General features: G+C 36.8%; 1 protein-coding gene across 3 annotated transcripts in view; it reads left to right on the plus strand.

Annotated features, from left to right (window-relative positions):
* The window catches only part of NME8 (NME/NM23 family member 8), a 47343-nt gene extending 33815 nt beyond the window's left edge, over window positions 1-13528 (plus strand). For 2 of the 3 annotated variants that reach the window (XM_033193654.1, XM_033193655.1), the window contains exons 14-17: window positions 758-909; window positions 7418-7562; window positions 10050-10287; window positions 13366-13522. In XM_033193654.1, the coding sequence (XP_033049545.1) occupies window positions 758-909; window positions 7418-7562; window positions 10050-10272 (520 nt within the window). In that variant the 3' untranslated portion in view covers window positions 10273-10287; window positions 13366-13522. Of the gene's footprint in view, window positions 1-757; window positions 910-7417; window positions 7563-10049; window positions 10288-13365 lie in introns of all 3 variants that reach the window. The other variant, XM_033193653.1, reaches the window with a different exon arrangement.
* The last annotated feature ends 5027 nt before the right edge of the window (window positions 13529-18555 follow it).

Raw genomic sequence — 18555 nt, forward strand, 5'->3', positions numbered from 1 at the left:
ACAGGTTTTGTTGTCATATTTATATTTGAGACAATTAAAGAACAGAGAAGTTAAGCAGCTCCCTAATATCACATAGCTAGCAAGTAGTGCAACAAGGATTCTACCCTCTGAGCTTTTTCACTGCACAGGGCATCTGTATCAGTCCGTTCTCATGCTACTATGAAGCAATACCCGAGATTGGGTAATTTATGAAGAAAAGAGGTTTAATTGACTCAGTTTCGCATGGCTGGGAAAGCCTTAGGAAACTTATAATCATGGCAGAAGGCACCTCTTCACAGGGTGGCAGGAGAGAGAATGAGTACCAGCAGGGAAACACCAGGTATTTGTAAAACCATCAGATCTTCTGAGAACTCAGTCACTAGCACGAGAACAGCATGGGGAAAACTGCCCCCATGATTCAATTAGCTCCCACTAGATCCCGCCCATGACATGTGGGGATTTTGGGAATTACAATTCAGCATGAGAATTGGATGGGAACACAGCCAAACCATATCGGCATTCATTCCTCTTTCATAGTTATCTGTCAATAGTCATTGTCATGATGATTTAAATGATCACATCCTTTCTTCTTAATGACCATTACCTCCTTGGAAAGAAGTAGCATGCCCCAAGCCACGATGTACTCACTTCCTTTTGCACAGTGTCAAGATCTGGAATGATTTGCTGTTATTTGATAACTTTTGAACAACTTAGATAAATTGTGTTATATTATTCTGTTCTCTTCCAATAGCTTTTAAATCTGACTTCTTTTTCAAAGTTTATGTGCACAATTTGCGATGGACAGTTTGCCGGTCAACCAGTTGTATGGCAGTGATTCATTAGAAACTGCTGAAAGGGAAATACAGCATTTCTTTCCTCTTCAAAGCACTTTAGGCTTGATTAAACCTCATGCAACAAGTGAACAAAGAGGTAAATATTTAAGAATAAAAGTCAATGTATACATTGCCTCCAAATTTTGTGAACATTTAAAACATTTACAAGCAGAAAAGCAAAACAGGAAACAGAAAACTCAAAAAAGTTGCGATGAGTACGTATATCCTTCATTTAGATTCAACAATTAACTTTGTCATATTTTCTTTTGCTATCTCTCTCACCTCTCCCTCCCTCATCTTTCTCTTTGTCTTTCTCTTAGTCAGAAATGGTATTGAATTTTGCTGAAGTCCTTTTCAGAATTTATGAAAATGATGAGTTATTTTTTCCATGGATATATTGATATGGAATATCATGTCAATGGTATTTCAAATATTGAACTATATCCTTCCATTCCTATACAGATGTTGCTTAGTTATGATGCATTTTTAGGTATACTTTTGGATACTATTTGCTTATCTTTCACTTGTTTATTTTTTTGTATTGAGACTTGAAAGTGAGCTTGATCTCTGCTTTCCATTTTTTTGGTCTGATATCTATCAGGTTTAGAAATCGATGGAATACTTCATAAGGAATGTGAACATGTTTTTCAGTGCTCCAAAAGAGTGGAAGCAGCACTGAGATTGGTATTTGGAGGAGTGGCAAAATTTTCCTGCAAAAATATCTGGGCCTGTTTTTTTTTTTTTTTTTTTTTTGTGGGATAATTATTTGATCACTTTCTCTGTTTCTTTTATGGAAATTGCTGTATTTAAGCTTTCTATCACCCTTTGAGTAAATATAGTTAAATTACATTTTCCTAGGAAGTTATCTATTCCAGCTATGTAATTTGTAAAGTAGTTTCTTATCATTATTATATTTCCTCCATTTCAGTGATTATTTCTACTTTACCATTTTGTATTTTGCTCTCTTTCAAACAATAAAAATTTAATTTATTCATGAGTTCTACGTTTTTCTCTTTTCTAACTACTATTTTTGGTTTTATCTTCACGATTTTCTTCCTTCTATTTCCTAGTTGTTTTTTCTTATGTTCTTCTTCTAGCTTTTTGAGTTGAATATTAAATTTATTTATTTTCAACTTTTAATTTTTATTGATAATAATTTTTAAAGTTATACATTTTCATTTGATTACTGCTTTAATTATAGCCCACAGGTTCTAATGCATAGTGTTTTCATTATCTTTATTGATTATTGATAATTAATTATTGAAATTTTGTAATTTTGGTTTATATTTTCCCTTGGGCCTTAGAGTTATTCAACAAATAAATTTATTTTAAAGAGATTTTTAAAAATTCTGGTAGAAGAAAAAGCTTGCATTTTTTTGAAATTATCATGATACTGTTGAACTACCATATGGCAAATGTTTGTGAAGATTCTACGTGTATGAGGAGAAAAAATATTATCACCGGTATCATGGTGAAAAGTTTGAATATAAGATAAAACCAGCCTTACCATTTGATTCATCTTGATTTATTTTTTTTCCCAACTTGATCTATCTTGAATTTGTAGGATCTGTCAGCAACTAGAGGTGTGAGTCACCTGTTTTCAGTATATTGTTGGCTCTATTTCCTGTATTTTCTGATTAATAATGGTGGTGGCCATGTTATTTGATGCCTAGATATTCAAAACTATTCATGGTAAATTTAGTTTTTAGCATTAAACAAAGCTCTTATTTGTCTCATTGAATGCCTTGGGGCCTGACCACACACCCTGCTTTCTTATCATTTGCATTTGCCTTATACATTTTTGCGTATTTATTTATTGTTAACCTTTTTGAATCACTTTTTTTAGGCTTGTGTCACACATAAAATCCATAAAGGTGGACTTGTATTCATGACTTTCTCTCAAAATATATGTTAAACAGCCAAATTCACTGTAATAAAACAGTATACAACTCATGTATTTTTAATTTTTTAAATTGAAACATAATTGTCCATATTCATGGGGTACCTTATGATGTTTTGATACATGTACATAATGTGTAATAATCAAATCAGGGTATGTAGCATACCCATTGCCTCATAACTTTATCTTTCTTTGTGGTGAGAACATTCAAAATCTCCTCTTCTACCTATTTTGAAATATGCAATGCAATATTATTAACTATAGTTACCCTACTATGTAGTAGAACACCAGAACTTGTACCCATAGACTGATCTCTCCCAACTTCCCCCTCCCCCATACCCTCCCCACTTCTAGAAAGCACCATTCTGCTCTCTACTTCTAGGAGATCAACTTCTTTAGGTTCCACATATGAGTGAGATCATGCAGTATATGTCTTTTCTGTGCCTTGCTTATTTCACTTAAGATAATGTCCTCTAGGTTTTTCCATGTTGCCACAAATGACAGGATTTCATTACCTTTTATAGCTGAATAATATTCCATTATGTATATACATCACACTTTTGTTATCCGTTCATCCATCAATGAACACTTAGGTTGTTTACAAATCTTGGCTATTGTGAATAATGCTGCAGTAAACATGTGAGTACAGATATTTCTTCAACGTACTGATTTTATTTCCTTTGAATATATACCCATAGAGGGATTGCTGGATCCTATATGGTAGTTCTATTTTTAATGTTTTAAGAGATGTTGAGCCTTTTTTCATATATCTGTTAGTCATTGTATGTCCAACAGATTTCTTCTGAGAAATGTCCATTCAGGTTTTCACCCATTTTTAAATCAGAATCCGTTTTTCTGGCTTTTGTTTGTTTGCTATTGAGTTGAGTTCCTTATATATGCTGTATATTAACCCCTTGTCGGATGCATAGCTTGAAAATATTTTCTTGAATTCTGTAGGTTGTCTCTTCACTGTGTTGATCTTTTTCTTCACTATGTAGAATTTAGTTTGATATAATACCATTTGTCTAGTTTTGCTTTTGTTGCCTGTGCTTTTGAGGTCTTATAAAAAAAAATCACTGCCAAGACCAATGCTATGAAACATTTCACCTATATTTTCTTCTAGTAGTTTTATTGTTTTAGGTCTTACAGGGAAAAAAAATTTAGTAGGTGAGATAAATTCACATAATATGTTTATTTTATGTTAATAATATGTTTAGTTTCAAACATCTTATTATTTTAAGTTATATTTACTTTACATGTTATTTTTTCATTTACTGATGTTCTTCTCTGCGTGATCTTTTACATTTTCTTTTGTGTTTGAGAAATTTATTTGTTCTGGAAGCTATTTTTATTGTAATATCTACCAGGATTGTCCAAGGGAAAGAATATAGTCATGGGTTCTCAGTTTCTGTTTCTGATCGGGCCAGTAAAGCCTGTTCCTCATCTTTCTTTTCTGGTTATCACTAGAGACGGAAACTAAAAACCATGACTTCAGGCTGCTAAAAGCCTAAAACAAAACACAGCAACAATAAAAAATGTGGGATGGATATTTGTTTTCTCTGCTTTAAATGATATCCTAATACCTTTGTGACAATTAGGTACTTAATCTTTCTCTTTTCTTGAGCTATTCTCCTATTTTTTGAACTTGTGTTAAATGTTAAATGTACTTTGTTAGAAAACATATTATTTACATATATGCTGGATAAAAATAATCCTAGGCTCACATTTTTTTCTTAGAGTTTCTTGACAGGATATCTCTATTCTTGTTTCCTGCATTTCTTTCAAGAAGCCTGGTGCCATATTGACTTTTGTTTCACTGTAAGTAATATGGTGTTTTCCCAGAAGAAGGGATTAATTTTTGTTTGTTTCTCAAGGCTAGTAGTTTTACTAACATATGTCTGAGATTTGACCTCTCTCGGTTTATTTTTCCAGATACATGTTAGTCTTTTTTGCTGTCTAGATTCTTATCCTCTCTTATTTCAAGATGGTTTTCCTGCCTTATAGTTTTAAATATTAGTTCTGTTCCATGGTTCTTTTGTTTTTTTCTTTAGGGATTTCACCAACTGGAACTAACAGGGGATTCTTTTGAAGTTTCTGAGTGTTTAGATTGACTTACCCAATTTTTAGTTAAAAATATTCTCTTTTGGTAAGATGAAGTCAAATTTCTTAAATAAATGTAGTAATGTATAGTATTTAATTGTATATATACACAGATATGTACACACCCACACCTACATACGCACACGTGTAGACATGCTTATCTTTGCCTAACTTCTGTATCTATCACTTTTCCTATTGACTTCTCTTTCTTTATTTTGCTATCCCTTACTTGGCTGTTTTCACTTCTGTTATCTATGTCCTTCTCTGTATTTTAAGTTACATTAGACACCTAGTTTATTTCTGTTATTTTATCTTTGTCTTTCGTGAGTGCAGCTTTTATTTCACATCTACTTATTGCTTGGTCATTTCTAGTTTTGAGTTTGAAGTTCTGATTTATGATTTTTTTAATGTTCAAACTGCTTAATTCACATTAGGGTGTCGTGTTACAGTTTGGGGGGTATTTATCATCCTTCTGCTGGCTTTCTTTCTTCCTCCCTCTCTTCCTTCTTCCTTCTCTTTCTTTTATTTATTTCTTTAGCAGGGGAAGACATTTTGTAAATAGTAATTTTAAAAGTAATTTTAATTTTATCTTTTTTAATGGTTCAGTAAACATTAATAAGGTTTGGGTTAGCTCATTTCATTTCTCAGGTCAGATTTTCTCTTGGTTTTGTATTAATATAATTAGGTAGTTTCTTAATAAGTAGGGCCTTTGCAGAGGGTGAATCTTTCTCACTACCTACAGTACTCTCTGTTTATCTTGAATGTTAACCTAAGCCAGTTGCTGTCTTTATCTAAGAACATTACTGGGTATATACCCAAAGGATTATAAATCATGCTACAATAAAGACACATGCACATGTACGTTTATTGCAGCACTATTCACAATAGCAAAGACTTGGAACCAACCCAAATGTCCATCAATGATAGACTGGATTAAGAAAATGTGGCACATATACACCATGGAATACCACGCAGCCGTGAAAAAGGATGAGTTCATGTCCTTTGTAGGGACATGGATGAAGCTGGAAACCATCATTCTCAGCAAACTGTCACAAGGACAGAAAACCAAACAACAACACGTGTTCTCACTCATAGGTGGGAATTGAACAATGAGAACACTTGGACAGAGGAAGGGGAACATCACACACTGGGACATGTCGTGGGGTGGGGAGAGTGGGGAGGGATAGCATTAAGAAATATTCCTAATGTAAATGATGAGTTAATGGGTGCAGCACACCGACATGGCACAAGTATACATATATAACAAACCTGCATGTTGTGCACATGTACCCTAGAACTTAAGTATTAAAAAAAAAAAAAAAAAAAAAAAAGAACTGTAAGAGACTTTTTTTTCCAAGGTGCTTCCTTTTACCAGGAAGTATTGATTTCCAAAACTGCATTAGTCTTCAAATACCTTGCTTGCAATGCCACAATCACGCACTCCTACCTTAATTCATTCTTCATGGTGCAAAGGAAATTATCATTTTAGAGCACAGATCTGAATATGTTATTGCTTAGAATGCTTTAAATGTTCCTTGTTGTTTTTAGAGGAAAGTCCAGATTTCTTCACAGGGCATAATTATTGATCATCTTTCTTCTACTTACTTGGCCAACTTCATCTCCAGTATATTTTCACCCAGTCACTTCTTCCTGCCCTCTGCACTTGGCATACATTACTCACTCTGCCTGCAATGTACTTTCCCTACTTGTCCACTTGGTGATCACACCTTACTTTTTCCATGCTTAACACAAAAGTCAGTGTCTCTGTGAAGTCATCCCTGACCTCTCCAGAGAAAGTTAAATGTTTTCTCACCTGTCGTTCTGGGGACCTTATATATTACTCTATAATAATGATCACTTTCTCATGATATCTTTATAGGCCTTTCTCTCTGTTGAGACAATTAGTCTCTGAGGAAAGGTTTACGTTTTCTTCCCTTTCATTTCTGCAGTGCCTGTCTTAGGGCAGATCCTGGCCACCTCCCTTCCAGCAGGAGAAGTCCAGCCTTCTCCAGGCTGTCTGTTGGTTATAATCATATTGCCTTTAGCTCCCAGACCACTCTTTGTGTTTTTGATCCAGAGCAAAGAAGAGGCCGTTTTACCAGAAAACTCCCAGTTTCTCAGTTGGTTCACCTGTGTCTCTAGAATGTAGCCCTCAAAACTTAGGCTGCTGGTGAGATTTTGACATTTGCTGTGTTTAATTCCCTTAAGGTACTCTGATTCTTCAGGCAGAAGAGTTCAGACTGGCTTTATCCTTCAATCCATATCTAGCAAGAAATTCCTTGGCATTTGTAGCATGAAGGTGAAAATACATCTTTATTCTTAGCATGAGAGCAGGTCCCTTCCCCTTCTACTCTTGTGATCTACTAGGTGTTTCAGGTGGTTTCTGGAAAGGTGATCCTCAGAGACTAGAAAATCTACGTTAACATACTAAAGTTCTGAATGTCAATTTGGTGCTTTGGAATTTTAATTTAGTTTAGTAGAGTTTTGCCATGTTAAACCACAATATGCAAGTTAAATTATCGTTTTCCTTAGTTATTTCAGTCTACTTGAATATGGAGGAAAAGTGAAGCAATCTGCAATATTATCAAATGTCTGTTTTTCCTAGAGAAGATCCTAAATATGATTAAGGAGGCTGGATTTGATCTGACACAGGTGAAGAAAATGTTCCTAACTCCTGAGCAAATAGAGAACATTTATCCAAAAATAACAGGAAAAGACTTTTATAAAGGTTTATTGGAAATGTTATCTGAGTAAGTTTCTGATACACAATTATTTGCATTATAGAAGTGGTAAATGTTCATTATAGAAACTTTGAAAAATGCAAAAATTAATTGAAACATTTCATCTAATCTCATTCATGAAAAGACATTCTGCTAACATTCACGGTTCATCTTTTTTCTATTTCCCTTTTTTTTTTTTTTTTTTTTTTTTTAGAGACGGAGTCTCGCTCTGTCACCCGGGCTGGAGTGCAGTGGGCAGATCTCAGCTCACTGCAAGCTCCGCCTCCTGGGTTCACACCATTCTCCTGCCTCAGCCTCCCGAGTAGCTGGGACTACAGGCGCCCGCCACCTCGCCCGGCTAGTTTTTGGTATTTTTTAGTAGAGACGGGGTTTCACCATGTTAGCCAGGATGGTCTTGATCTCCTGACCTCGTGATCCGCCCGTCTCGGCCTCCCAAAGTGCTGGGATTACAGGCTTGAGCCATCGCGCCCGGCCTTTTCTATTTCCTTACCTCTCTCCCTGTCTTCCTTTCTCTCCCTCCTCTCATCTCTCCTTGCCCCCTTCCTTCCTTCTAGTTTCTCTAGGTCTTCGCATTAGATATGTAGAGGCTGGCTCAGTTCAAACCCCTGCTTTGCCAACATACTTAATTGTTGCCTGAGTTTCCTTATCTGGGGATAATAATAGTATGTATCTAATAGGCTTGTTGGGAGGGCTACATAACTGATGTGTTGAAAGTACCTAGAACAGTGCATGACAGATATTAAACACTCGATAAATGCTAGCTATGATTATTCACATCTTTTTTTACATGTGTTGATACCTTGTCAAACTATGTGTACATAATAACATAAATATTATGATAAGAAATACACTCCTTTAAAACTTTTTTCTACATGATACATCTGTTCCTGACAACACATACTTTTATAACCACTGCATAGAAATTAAAGGCTAACATTTATTGTTTCCTTAATTCCAGGCCTTGTGATGAGCTGTACACACTTTATTTCATTTGACTCTTATAATAACAACTCTACGAAGTAGTTTTACTAGAATTTCCACTTTGATTTTGAGAGAACAGAGGCCCAGGGCTAGAAGTTGTCCACGGTCACAAAACTCATGTTTCGCTGGGTCCTGAACCCAGGGAGTCTCTGCTTTTAACTGCTGCTTTCCAAAACTATCATTTACACAGAGTTCATAATTATGTGAACATCATCATCGATTTACTATGAGTTAAATGTCTTTTCTATTTTATATATATTAAACATCAAAAATTTTCTATACAGTCATGCTTTGCCGTTCAGTATTTCAGTCAATAATGAATTACATGTACAGCAGTGGTCCCATAAGATTATAATAGAGCTGAAAAATTCCTATTGCCTTAGTGACATCATGATCATTGTAATGCAATACATTACCATTTCTGTTCATATATGTTTAGATACACAAATAACACTGTGTTACAGTTGCCTACAGTATTCAGTATAGTAACATGCTATACGGGTTTATAGCCCAGGAGCCATAGGCTAAACCAGATAGCCTAGGTGTGTAAGAGGCTATTCTATCTAGGTTTCTGTAAGTATATTCTATGATGTTTGCACTACAATGAAATAACCTAATGTCACATTTCTCAGAATGTATCTCCATTATTAAGAGGTACATGACTGTACATATACACGCACATGCACACACACATGTGTATAAAATACGTATAAGAAATCTCTTTAATTGCACATTTTCCCTTTTTTCCATTCTTGACCATTTGTGAATGAGTTTAGGAAGGCAGAATTTATAAAGTTAACAAAACCTAATGGAATATATGTGCTATTTAGATATCAATAGTAAGCAGAAGCCTAAGACTGCACCATGAAAGCTTAGAAAACTAACTTTCGTACTTGTTGCAGGTTGCATTTTCTGGGAAACTGGAAGAGTTTCTTATTCAGGCTATTGAATAAGGATGCGACGAAGAAGAGAGGGCAGAGAAGCAGGATGGGGATGAGGGCAAGTCAAGATGTAGTGCAGGCCGGACAACAGCCTCTGCTAACCACAGCTAGATTGGTCTATCAGAGTTGTCCAGTGTTGGCTGAGATGACCAGGCTGTTGTACGGTCATATCACTCAGTTACTTGAAGGTAGGCCATCCTGGCATTGAGGGTGGCCTGAGCAAGGTGGCTGTCTGAACTGGAGGCAATCCCTGAAGGGGTCAGAGGCTGCAGGACAACCATAAAGCAACAAGTCCTGAATCCATGACAATGTCTCTATTTACAGACCTCATAGCAGCAAAATAATAAGACTTCATTGACAAATATTCTCTAGAATGAAATTACAGCACTCCCCTAGCATATAAACCTATTAGAAGAGGGAGAAATGAAAAAACGGAAGTATATGATTACACTGATCAGGACAAAGAATAAAGAGGAGCTCCCTGGCCCAGGGTGCAGTGTTCTGTCTTTAGCCTTGTTTGCAGTGTCAACAGTTTTCAGTAGGCTGGGTCTTCTGAAAGCACCGTTCTTTGCAGAGGTCCATCTATGGTCATGATGCTGACCAAGTGGAATGCCGTTGCCGAATGGAGACGATTGATGGGTCCAACAGACCCAGAAGAAGCAAAGGTACTTTCCCCTGACTCCATCCGAGCCCGGTTTGGAATAAGTAAGTTGAAAAACGTTGTCCATGGAGCATCTAATGCCTATGAAGCAAAAGAAGTTGTTAATAGACTCTTTGAGAATCCTGAGGAAAACTAAAGTGTATACTGTGAAGTACGTACCTGTTTCATTATTATTTTATTTTATTTGCTTGTTGCAGTGACTGAGGCTAGGACAAACCTGTCCTAAAAAGAGAAGAGCTTTCCCCGAATTCCTGAATCAAACTTTATTTCCTGTGAGACACACTGTTCTATTGCATAGTAGCTGCAGAGCCCCAAACCTGAGCCTTGTAGATGCTGATGACCTTGGGGATTCTGGTTGCTTGTAACCAGGCGGAGGATGCTGCATCCAGGCTGCAGTGATGGAGACAACAGGGCAAGCAATGCACCCATTGGTTTGCACACCTTGGTCTTGAGCTGTGGTGTCATCTACCATGACATAAAAAGTCTCATGCAGTCCCTCTACTCAACTCCTTTCCACTTCTCTGCTTTGAATGGCCAAAATTTCTTTCTTTTTATGTTTATTTGTTCTAAAAAAAAAATTGCAGGTTTGTTACATAGGTATATGTGTGCCACGGTGGTTTCCTGCACCTATTGACCCATCCTCTAAGATCCTTCCCCTCGTTCCCCACCCCTCAACAGGCCAGGCTATATGTTGTTCCCCTCTCTGTGTCCATGTGTTCTCAATGTTCAACTCCCACTTACGAGTGAGAACATGTAGTGTTTGGTTTTCTGTTCTGGTGTTAGTTTGCTGAGGATGGTGACTTCCAGTTTCATCCATGTCCCTGAAAAGGACATGATCCTTTTGATGGCTGCATAGTATTTCATGTACCAAATTTTCTTTATCCAGTCTATCGCTGATGGGTATTTGGGTTGGTTCCATGTCTTTGCCAGTGTAAATATTGCTGCAATAAACATACGTGTGCATGTGTCTTTATAGTAGAATGATTTATATTCCTTTGGGTATATACCCAGTAATGAAATTGCTGGGTCAAATGGTGTCTCTGGTTCTAGATCCTTGAGGAATCACTGTACTGTCTTCCACAATGATTGAACTAATTTACATTCCCACCAACAGTGTAAAAGTGTTACTATTTCTCCACAGCCTCACCAGCATCTATTATTCCTGACTTTTTAGTAATTGCCTGAATGGCCAAAGTTTCAGTGTACAGTGTACAACGATTGTACAGTGTACAGTGATTGAAAAACCCACAGTCACCTTGGGTTGGTAGGAATATAAAATGGTGCATCTTCTGGATAATTGTTTGGCAGTTTCTTAAAAGGTTAAACATAGAATCATTATTTAACCTATCAATTATATTCTTAGGTGTATTCCCAAGAGAACTGAAAACAGGGACTCAAACATATACTTGTACAGTAATGTTTATAGAAAAATGATTCACAATAGCCAAAAGGAAGAAATCAACCAAGTGTCCATTAACAGAACAATGAACAAAGTGTGGTATAAAGATACAATGGAATATTATTTAGCCATTAAAAGGAATAAAGTATTGATGCATACTGCAACATGGATGAATCTCAAAAAAATTTTGCTAAATGAAATGTTAGACACAGAAGAACACATATTGTATGTTACCACTTATATGAGGTACCTAGAATAAGCAATTATAGAGAGAAAAAGTAAATTATAGCTTGAGGCTGAAGGAAGGGTGAAATTGTAACTTATTGCTTAATGGGTCTTTTTTAAGTTGACAAAATATTTTGGAAATTGTTTGTGGTGATGTTTGCAAACCATGTAAATGTCATTAATACCATTGATTTGTACACTTAAATGGTTGCAATGGCAAATTTGATACACACACCCCTGACATATTGCCACGATAAAAAAATAGTAACAAAAATAGTGAAGTAAGGAAGAATTATTTCAGATAAGCACAAAAAGCTCTTGCAAGAGAACTCTTTAACCCCTGCCCCAAAAATGATACAAAATTAAGTTAGTATTACATTTTTAAAAGAAAATGCATGTAATCCTAACATCGAAAGCTTTAATTAAAAGTAAGCCTTTATGGTGGGAGTGTAAATTAGTTCAACCATTGTGGAAGACAGTGTCCTGATTTCTTGAAGACCTGGAACCAGAAATACCATTTGACCCAGCAATCCCATTACTGGATGTATATCCAAAGGAATATAAATCCTTCTATTATAAAGATACATGCACACATATATTCATGGCAGAACTATTTACAATAAAAAATATATGAAATCAGTCTAAATGCCCATCAATGATAGACTGGATAAAGAAAATGTAGTACGTACATAGCATGGAATACTATGCAGCCGTAAAAGGGAATGAGATCATGTCCTTTGCAGGGACATGGTTGGAGTTGGAAGCCATTATCCTCAGCAAACTAATGCAGGAACAGAAAACCAAACACCGCATGTTCTCACTTATAAGTGGGAGCTGAATGATGAGAACACATGGATACGTGGGGGGAACAACACACACTAGAGCCTGTCGGTGGGGGCTGGAGGGAGAGCGTCAGGAGGAATAGCTAATGGATGCTGGGCTTAACACCTAGGTGATGGGATGATCTGTGCAGCAAACTACCATGGCACACGTTTACCAATGTAACAAACCTGCATATCCTGTAGACGTACCCCTGAACTTAAAATAAAGTTGAAGAAAAAAAGTAAGCCTTTAATAAAGTTCTTAAACAGATAATAAATAAAGGAAATTTTGTTTCAAACAAAGTATAACAATAACAAAATTCCCTAAACTCTTTCTTGGGCATCTCTGACCTGAGAGTCCTGCTGAACCCCCAGCTGCTGCCCCAGGCCACCCCACAACCCCCGCCTTTACACTCCAGCCTGTTCATCATGTTCAGAAGAAGCTGCACAATAAGTCCTGATATTTTTCTCAGCCCCTTCCTATTCTCTTCCTAACCTTTGGTTTAACCAGCAATTCTTAATCCTTGAATGGGCTGGGTAGAAAGCTTACTCATGAGTTAATATTTTTAACCCTGTCACAAATGTTTGTTCATTAACTCACCGCTCTGTAAATGTTTGATGACTGCTTACTTGCTCAGTCAGACTGTCTATAGGTAAAAGTTAAGGCCCATCTTCCAGTTCTGTGATTTGTGTGCAACACTTCAATATGGAAACTGATAACTGCTGAAAGATTAGCGTATAGCACTGTCATTTATTTTATTAAGTGCATTCTTTCTTTTCCTAGAACTTTGAGAAGATAATACATAAGTTCACATCAATATGTAACCATTTGGCACAGCTTCCTGGGAGGAATAATAAGAAAAACATGCTTTGGAGGAAAACTCATCTCAAGATACAAAAATGAATGGCTATGCATAATAACAATAAAAATATATTCCCCAAACAAATCTTAATGTTTATTTTTACCCGATCTTCCAGAAAAGATTTAAGGTATATAAATGCACACAATATATAACAAGATAATTGAGGGAGGAACATGGAATGTGGGGAAGAAGAGAGTAGGAGAGATCAAATAAAGCCAGGAGTTGAGTTAAATACAAATGCACACTGCCTAATATATATTTAAAATTGGTCAGAGTTTTGACTCTAAATTTTCTTGCAGAAAATGAGGAAAGGATGACATGTAGATTTATATCGTTTGCAAACTGTAGTACAGTCCGACAGTCCAGGCAGTGTACCTAACTCCCTGAGGATAAGAAAATGCAAGAAGGTAATAAACCAATTTTTGTTTTTCTTTTTGTTTCTTTTCCTCTCTCACGATGTACTCTGAATGATGTTTTCTGCAGTGGCATGCTCTTAAGCCCATAGCCAGAGTAATATGCGGTTCCCAGCATGTTAGCCGTGACACCCTCCTTTTCATTCCAGTCAGGGGAAATATTAGATTGCAAATGAGTGAGAATAATGTTGCTGAATGATTAAGTTTTCAATCTAATTTCTTAACTCTAATATTAATAAAAATAAGACACTCACAAGCTTTGATCCCTCTACATTAGTAACAGATTACTGACTGCAGTACTTTCATATTCCAACATAATGTTTGAGAAGCATGCCTGTGAACTGTGTTAAATTATACAAAATCTAATTACATACATGGGAGTTATCAGTAAGGATATTTCTCAATCTTTCTCAGAATGCATTAAAAAATAAGGCAAATCAATTATCGGCTTCCTTTAGATTGTGCAGAGAAATAAGTACAGTCAGTATCTTCACTTTCCTCACTTCCTTCACCTTCCCTGCTCCTGCAGGTTGAGTGTTATTATCTGATGCTTTCCATGGCCTAATGGTATTTGGATATTCATATTATGATTGTGCTGAGTGGCACACTGCTATTACCTCAAGAATGATCCAGACCTTCAAATGCATTGGGGGAAAAAACGAAACAAGACAAAACTCTCTTAAAAGTGATATCGTATTTCACCAGCAGATGGCAAGCTACACTCAGTTGTGTGTATATGGGACTAAAGCTGTACAAAGATTTCATACACAAGATATAGAGAAAGGCCATTTCTTTCTAACTGAAGTAGCCAGAAATCGAATAATCAATGTCTAAAGAGATCTATCCAACTAAGCTTTAAGTTGAGTTCGTCTTGGTCTAGAGGGGATTGTGTTTAGTAGGTGGATCACAATAGCAAGAGGTAGGCATGTAAGGACTGGGGTTAGCAGTACTTGCAAATATCTTCTTGCCCCTAGGGGAGAAAGATTTTAAAAGGCTAGAAAGTCACCAGGGCTTCTGCCAAATGGGCTGGTGTTGAATTTTGGCTGGACTTTAGGTGGTAAAAGCATGACCTGGACCACTGTGGCTAAGGCAAGTATGACCTGAAAAATCAATGGGAAAAGTTGGAGCTTGGGGCTGAGAACTGTCAGCTGCTGAGATACCCAGGAGTGTGGGGATGTGGGTCCAAATTCAGGGACAGCCTTAGTAAGTAGGCAATGGGACATCTGTGCTGAAAGCACCTCTATCGCATCAACCAAATACATGAGGATGACTTCGCTGGCATGAGGTCAGTGTCTACCTGACTTCCCCCAGACAGAACAGTCCCCATTCTCTAGTACTGGCTCAGTTGTGCACCTTAACCCTAAAGCCAGAGTCTCTCTGATGTCTACACCCAGTCCATCCAGCCCAGCTCCATGACAGGACACCCAAAGCATTCTTGATTTGAGCCTAATGCTCTTCAGTACCTTCCTTGGATGCCCTGTGGAAGATGGACAGATTTTGTAAAATATGTTGTCCTCTATTTGCGGCCCTCTAGCTGAACTGTCTTGGTGCCCTTTCTGGACACTGAAAGGGATTCCTGACACTGACGCCTATCTGAACTGTGTCTGAACCTGCTCAACCATTGGAAGCTACTTTGGATGACCTCCAAAGCCAGACATTTTATGCTTTTCAAAAAAGGAGAAAGATGACTCAGCAATTGTCTGCCTAATTTTTCAGCTGCTGAAATATTTCAATGACATAATAAATATTTTAAATGGTTAGAATTATTATTAAAATGTTAGTGAATTTTAAAAGTCCATCAGTTTGAATCAACAACATTATTTTAGATTTATTTTGAAACCATGGTGACATTTTACTCAATATTATTTTTTTGCTTAACTTCAGTTCTTTGCACCTGGTTATATTATTCAAGTTCTTATAATTTTATGAGATTTAGGAATAGTCCTCTGATTATAAGCCTGCTCCGTTAGCTGAATTTAATTGTTAATAAACAATTTAACTGTTTTCCCTTTTCATAATATGTCATTAAAGTGAGCCATAGTAGCCATTATAAATTGTTCTCACTGAGATACTGCAGTTGCATGTTTGAGTTATAAAATTGTTCTCATACAAATATCACAACTAAATATATTAGACTTATGCTGTAAAGGCAAAATTACACACCATGGCTTTGTTCTTGCCATTAATTACCTCTTTAAAAATATTTTCTTGCATCCCAGTAGACAGAAATTTCTCTCAGGTAGCAAAGCAAATAAATACTGTAAGATCTGTAGTGGTGATCAACATATTGTTTTTTCAATAAATTTGAAAAGAAAAAGACACGAAAAAGCACAAAGACAAAAGCCCAAGACTTAGGGATTGAATAGTGTATGGCTGCTGGTTACAGAAATTGACAGAGACATTCTGTTGCTTGACGCTAGTTTATAGATTTTGCTGGAAAAGTGTAGTGATCAAATGTTAATATTTTTATGATTGTCATAGTGTGCTGAGCATGAGAATGTGAATCACAACCTCCAATTGCAGAGGTCATAATGATAAGGGTTCTAGCTCTGCACCCGGAAATTCACTGTCACCTTTGCAGCAAGACCACACTACCGATGGGTTGCTCCCAGTCAGTGACTGAGCACAGCAGGGTACTTAGAGCTATCTCTGGGAGAAGGGGGACTCCGACAGATGACTGACTCCAGACTTCCAGATAACCTTGCCAAACCTTCTTTAGACTTTGCAGCAGTCTGGAATGCTTCTACCCAACCTTTCTTCTCTCTTCCCTCTCTCCTTCACTCAGGGTGGACATTCATTGTGTTCTGACAACTCTCTCAGCCCTACTCAGATCCCTCCTCATTCTCTCTCACAGGCATTTTGCACATTTAATTCTGTTTTGGCATTTGCTTCTCTGAGAACCCAGACGAAAACACGTACGATCAAGGGAATAGTTCTCAAATTAGCATGTCTAAATGTCTTTAAACCAAACTACATTCTATATATCCCTCTGTGATAATATTTTTGTAGTATCTGATAATTATAAAAGTAACACATGCTCATTAAAGTACAGAAAATATTTATGCCTTGCACTCTTTTTTTTTTTTTTTTTTTTTTTTTTTGAGACGGAGTCTCACTCTGTTACCCAGGCTGGAGTACAATGGCGTGATCTTGGCTCACTGCAACCTCTGCCTCCCTGGTTCAAGAGATTCTCTTGCCTCAACCTCCAGAGTAGCTGGGACTACAGGTGCCCGCCACCACACCTAAGTTTTTGTATTTTTGATAGAGACAGCGTTTTACCATGTTAGCCAGGATAGTCTCGATCTCCTGACCTTGTAATCTGCCCGCCTCAGCCTCCCAAAGTGCTGGGACTACAGGTGTGAGCCACTGCCCCCAGCCTATGCCTTGCACTCTCTTCTGGCAACATTTTTTATGGTCTTTAGTATTCAATAATGCAGGAAAGTTATTTGTGTCACAAACACCTATCTTACCCTGGCATGACTTGAGAACCACATTTAAAAGTCCATTTTCACAAATTATTGGTAAAATAGACTCTGATACATCCAAGCCATGCAACCGTCCAATATAAACCTACTGTTGCATTCTTTACGTGGAGCAATTTTCACGCTGCCTTATTAAGTTCGTATAGCAAAACAGAAAGAAAGACGCAGAGGATTGACACCAAAATGCTAATTTTGACATTTTGAGTAGCTACTTTGACATTTTGGGTCTTTTTGTTTTATTTCTTTTCTTTTCTTTTTCTTTCTTTCTTTTTTTTTTTTTGCTTATCTCTGTTGTTTGAATAATGAATGGGGATATTCCATTGCTATCCTAGGGTTCAGCATCTTCTTTGGGGTGCTTTAAATTAAAGCAGTTACTCTATCTTGGGTACTTCATTCATCTGGAGAACATGGCATGCTTCCTTATCAGTTAAATCACACAGTTGACAATTAACTGATATTATGACTAATAATATCAGTTAATTACTGATATATTGTTGGTTGGCATGCCTCTCCCTATGACGTAATACATCTTTCAGTGTAAACTGCTTTTCAAAAGTATTTTCCGTTAGGAAATATGGTCAGTATTAGCATAAATTAGACTATAACAAGAAGCAGAAATTTGTTATCCTGTTGCTTTCTATGGTGATAAATAAGCAGTCCCTCTAGCAGCCTAGATTTATGTTACCAAAAAATCAGTGGACTTTGGACTGGTAAATCAAAATTCAGGAAATTTGAAGGCCCGAATTGGTCTCTAGCTATGTGCAAGAAGTCAGAAAAACTTACACAACCTTTCTCCAACAAGCGAGGTTATGACTTCTGAGGTCTTATTCAACCTTTTCATTCCATGATTCCAAATAACTATTTTTGCTTTTTGAATTGGTAGTAATAACAGGTACATCCTTGCAGTAAAAACGTGCTCTTCTTTTTTACTCAGGAACTGGTTACCCCAACCTCAAGCTACTAGGGGGTTTGTTGTAAGAATGCGATAGACAATCTTATAGGTATCCAAGGTTTTGTTGTAAGAATGCAATAAGCAATCATATCGGTATCCAAGGAGAGAAACCAAAAGTGTGATCAGACTGCATTGGTTTAGAGCTGAAAAGTAAGAACTAAGGCTATTTATGTAAGTTCTCATGTATCTTAAAAGGAGGCTAGACAGAGAGCATCTATTAGCAGCTCTGCTATACTGTAATTCTTCAGTTCCTATAGTTAACCA

The sequence above is a fragment of the Trachypithecus francoisi genome, unplaced genomic scaffold, assembly GCF_009764315.1.
Source record: "Trachypithecus francoisi isolate TF-2019V2 unplaced genomic scaffold, Tfra_2.0 Lachesis_group4, whole genome shotgun sequence".
Classification (NCBI taxonomy): domain Eukaryota; kingdom Metazoa; phylum Chordata; class Mammalia; order Primates; family Cercopithecidae; genus Trachypithecus; species Trachypithecus francoisi.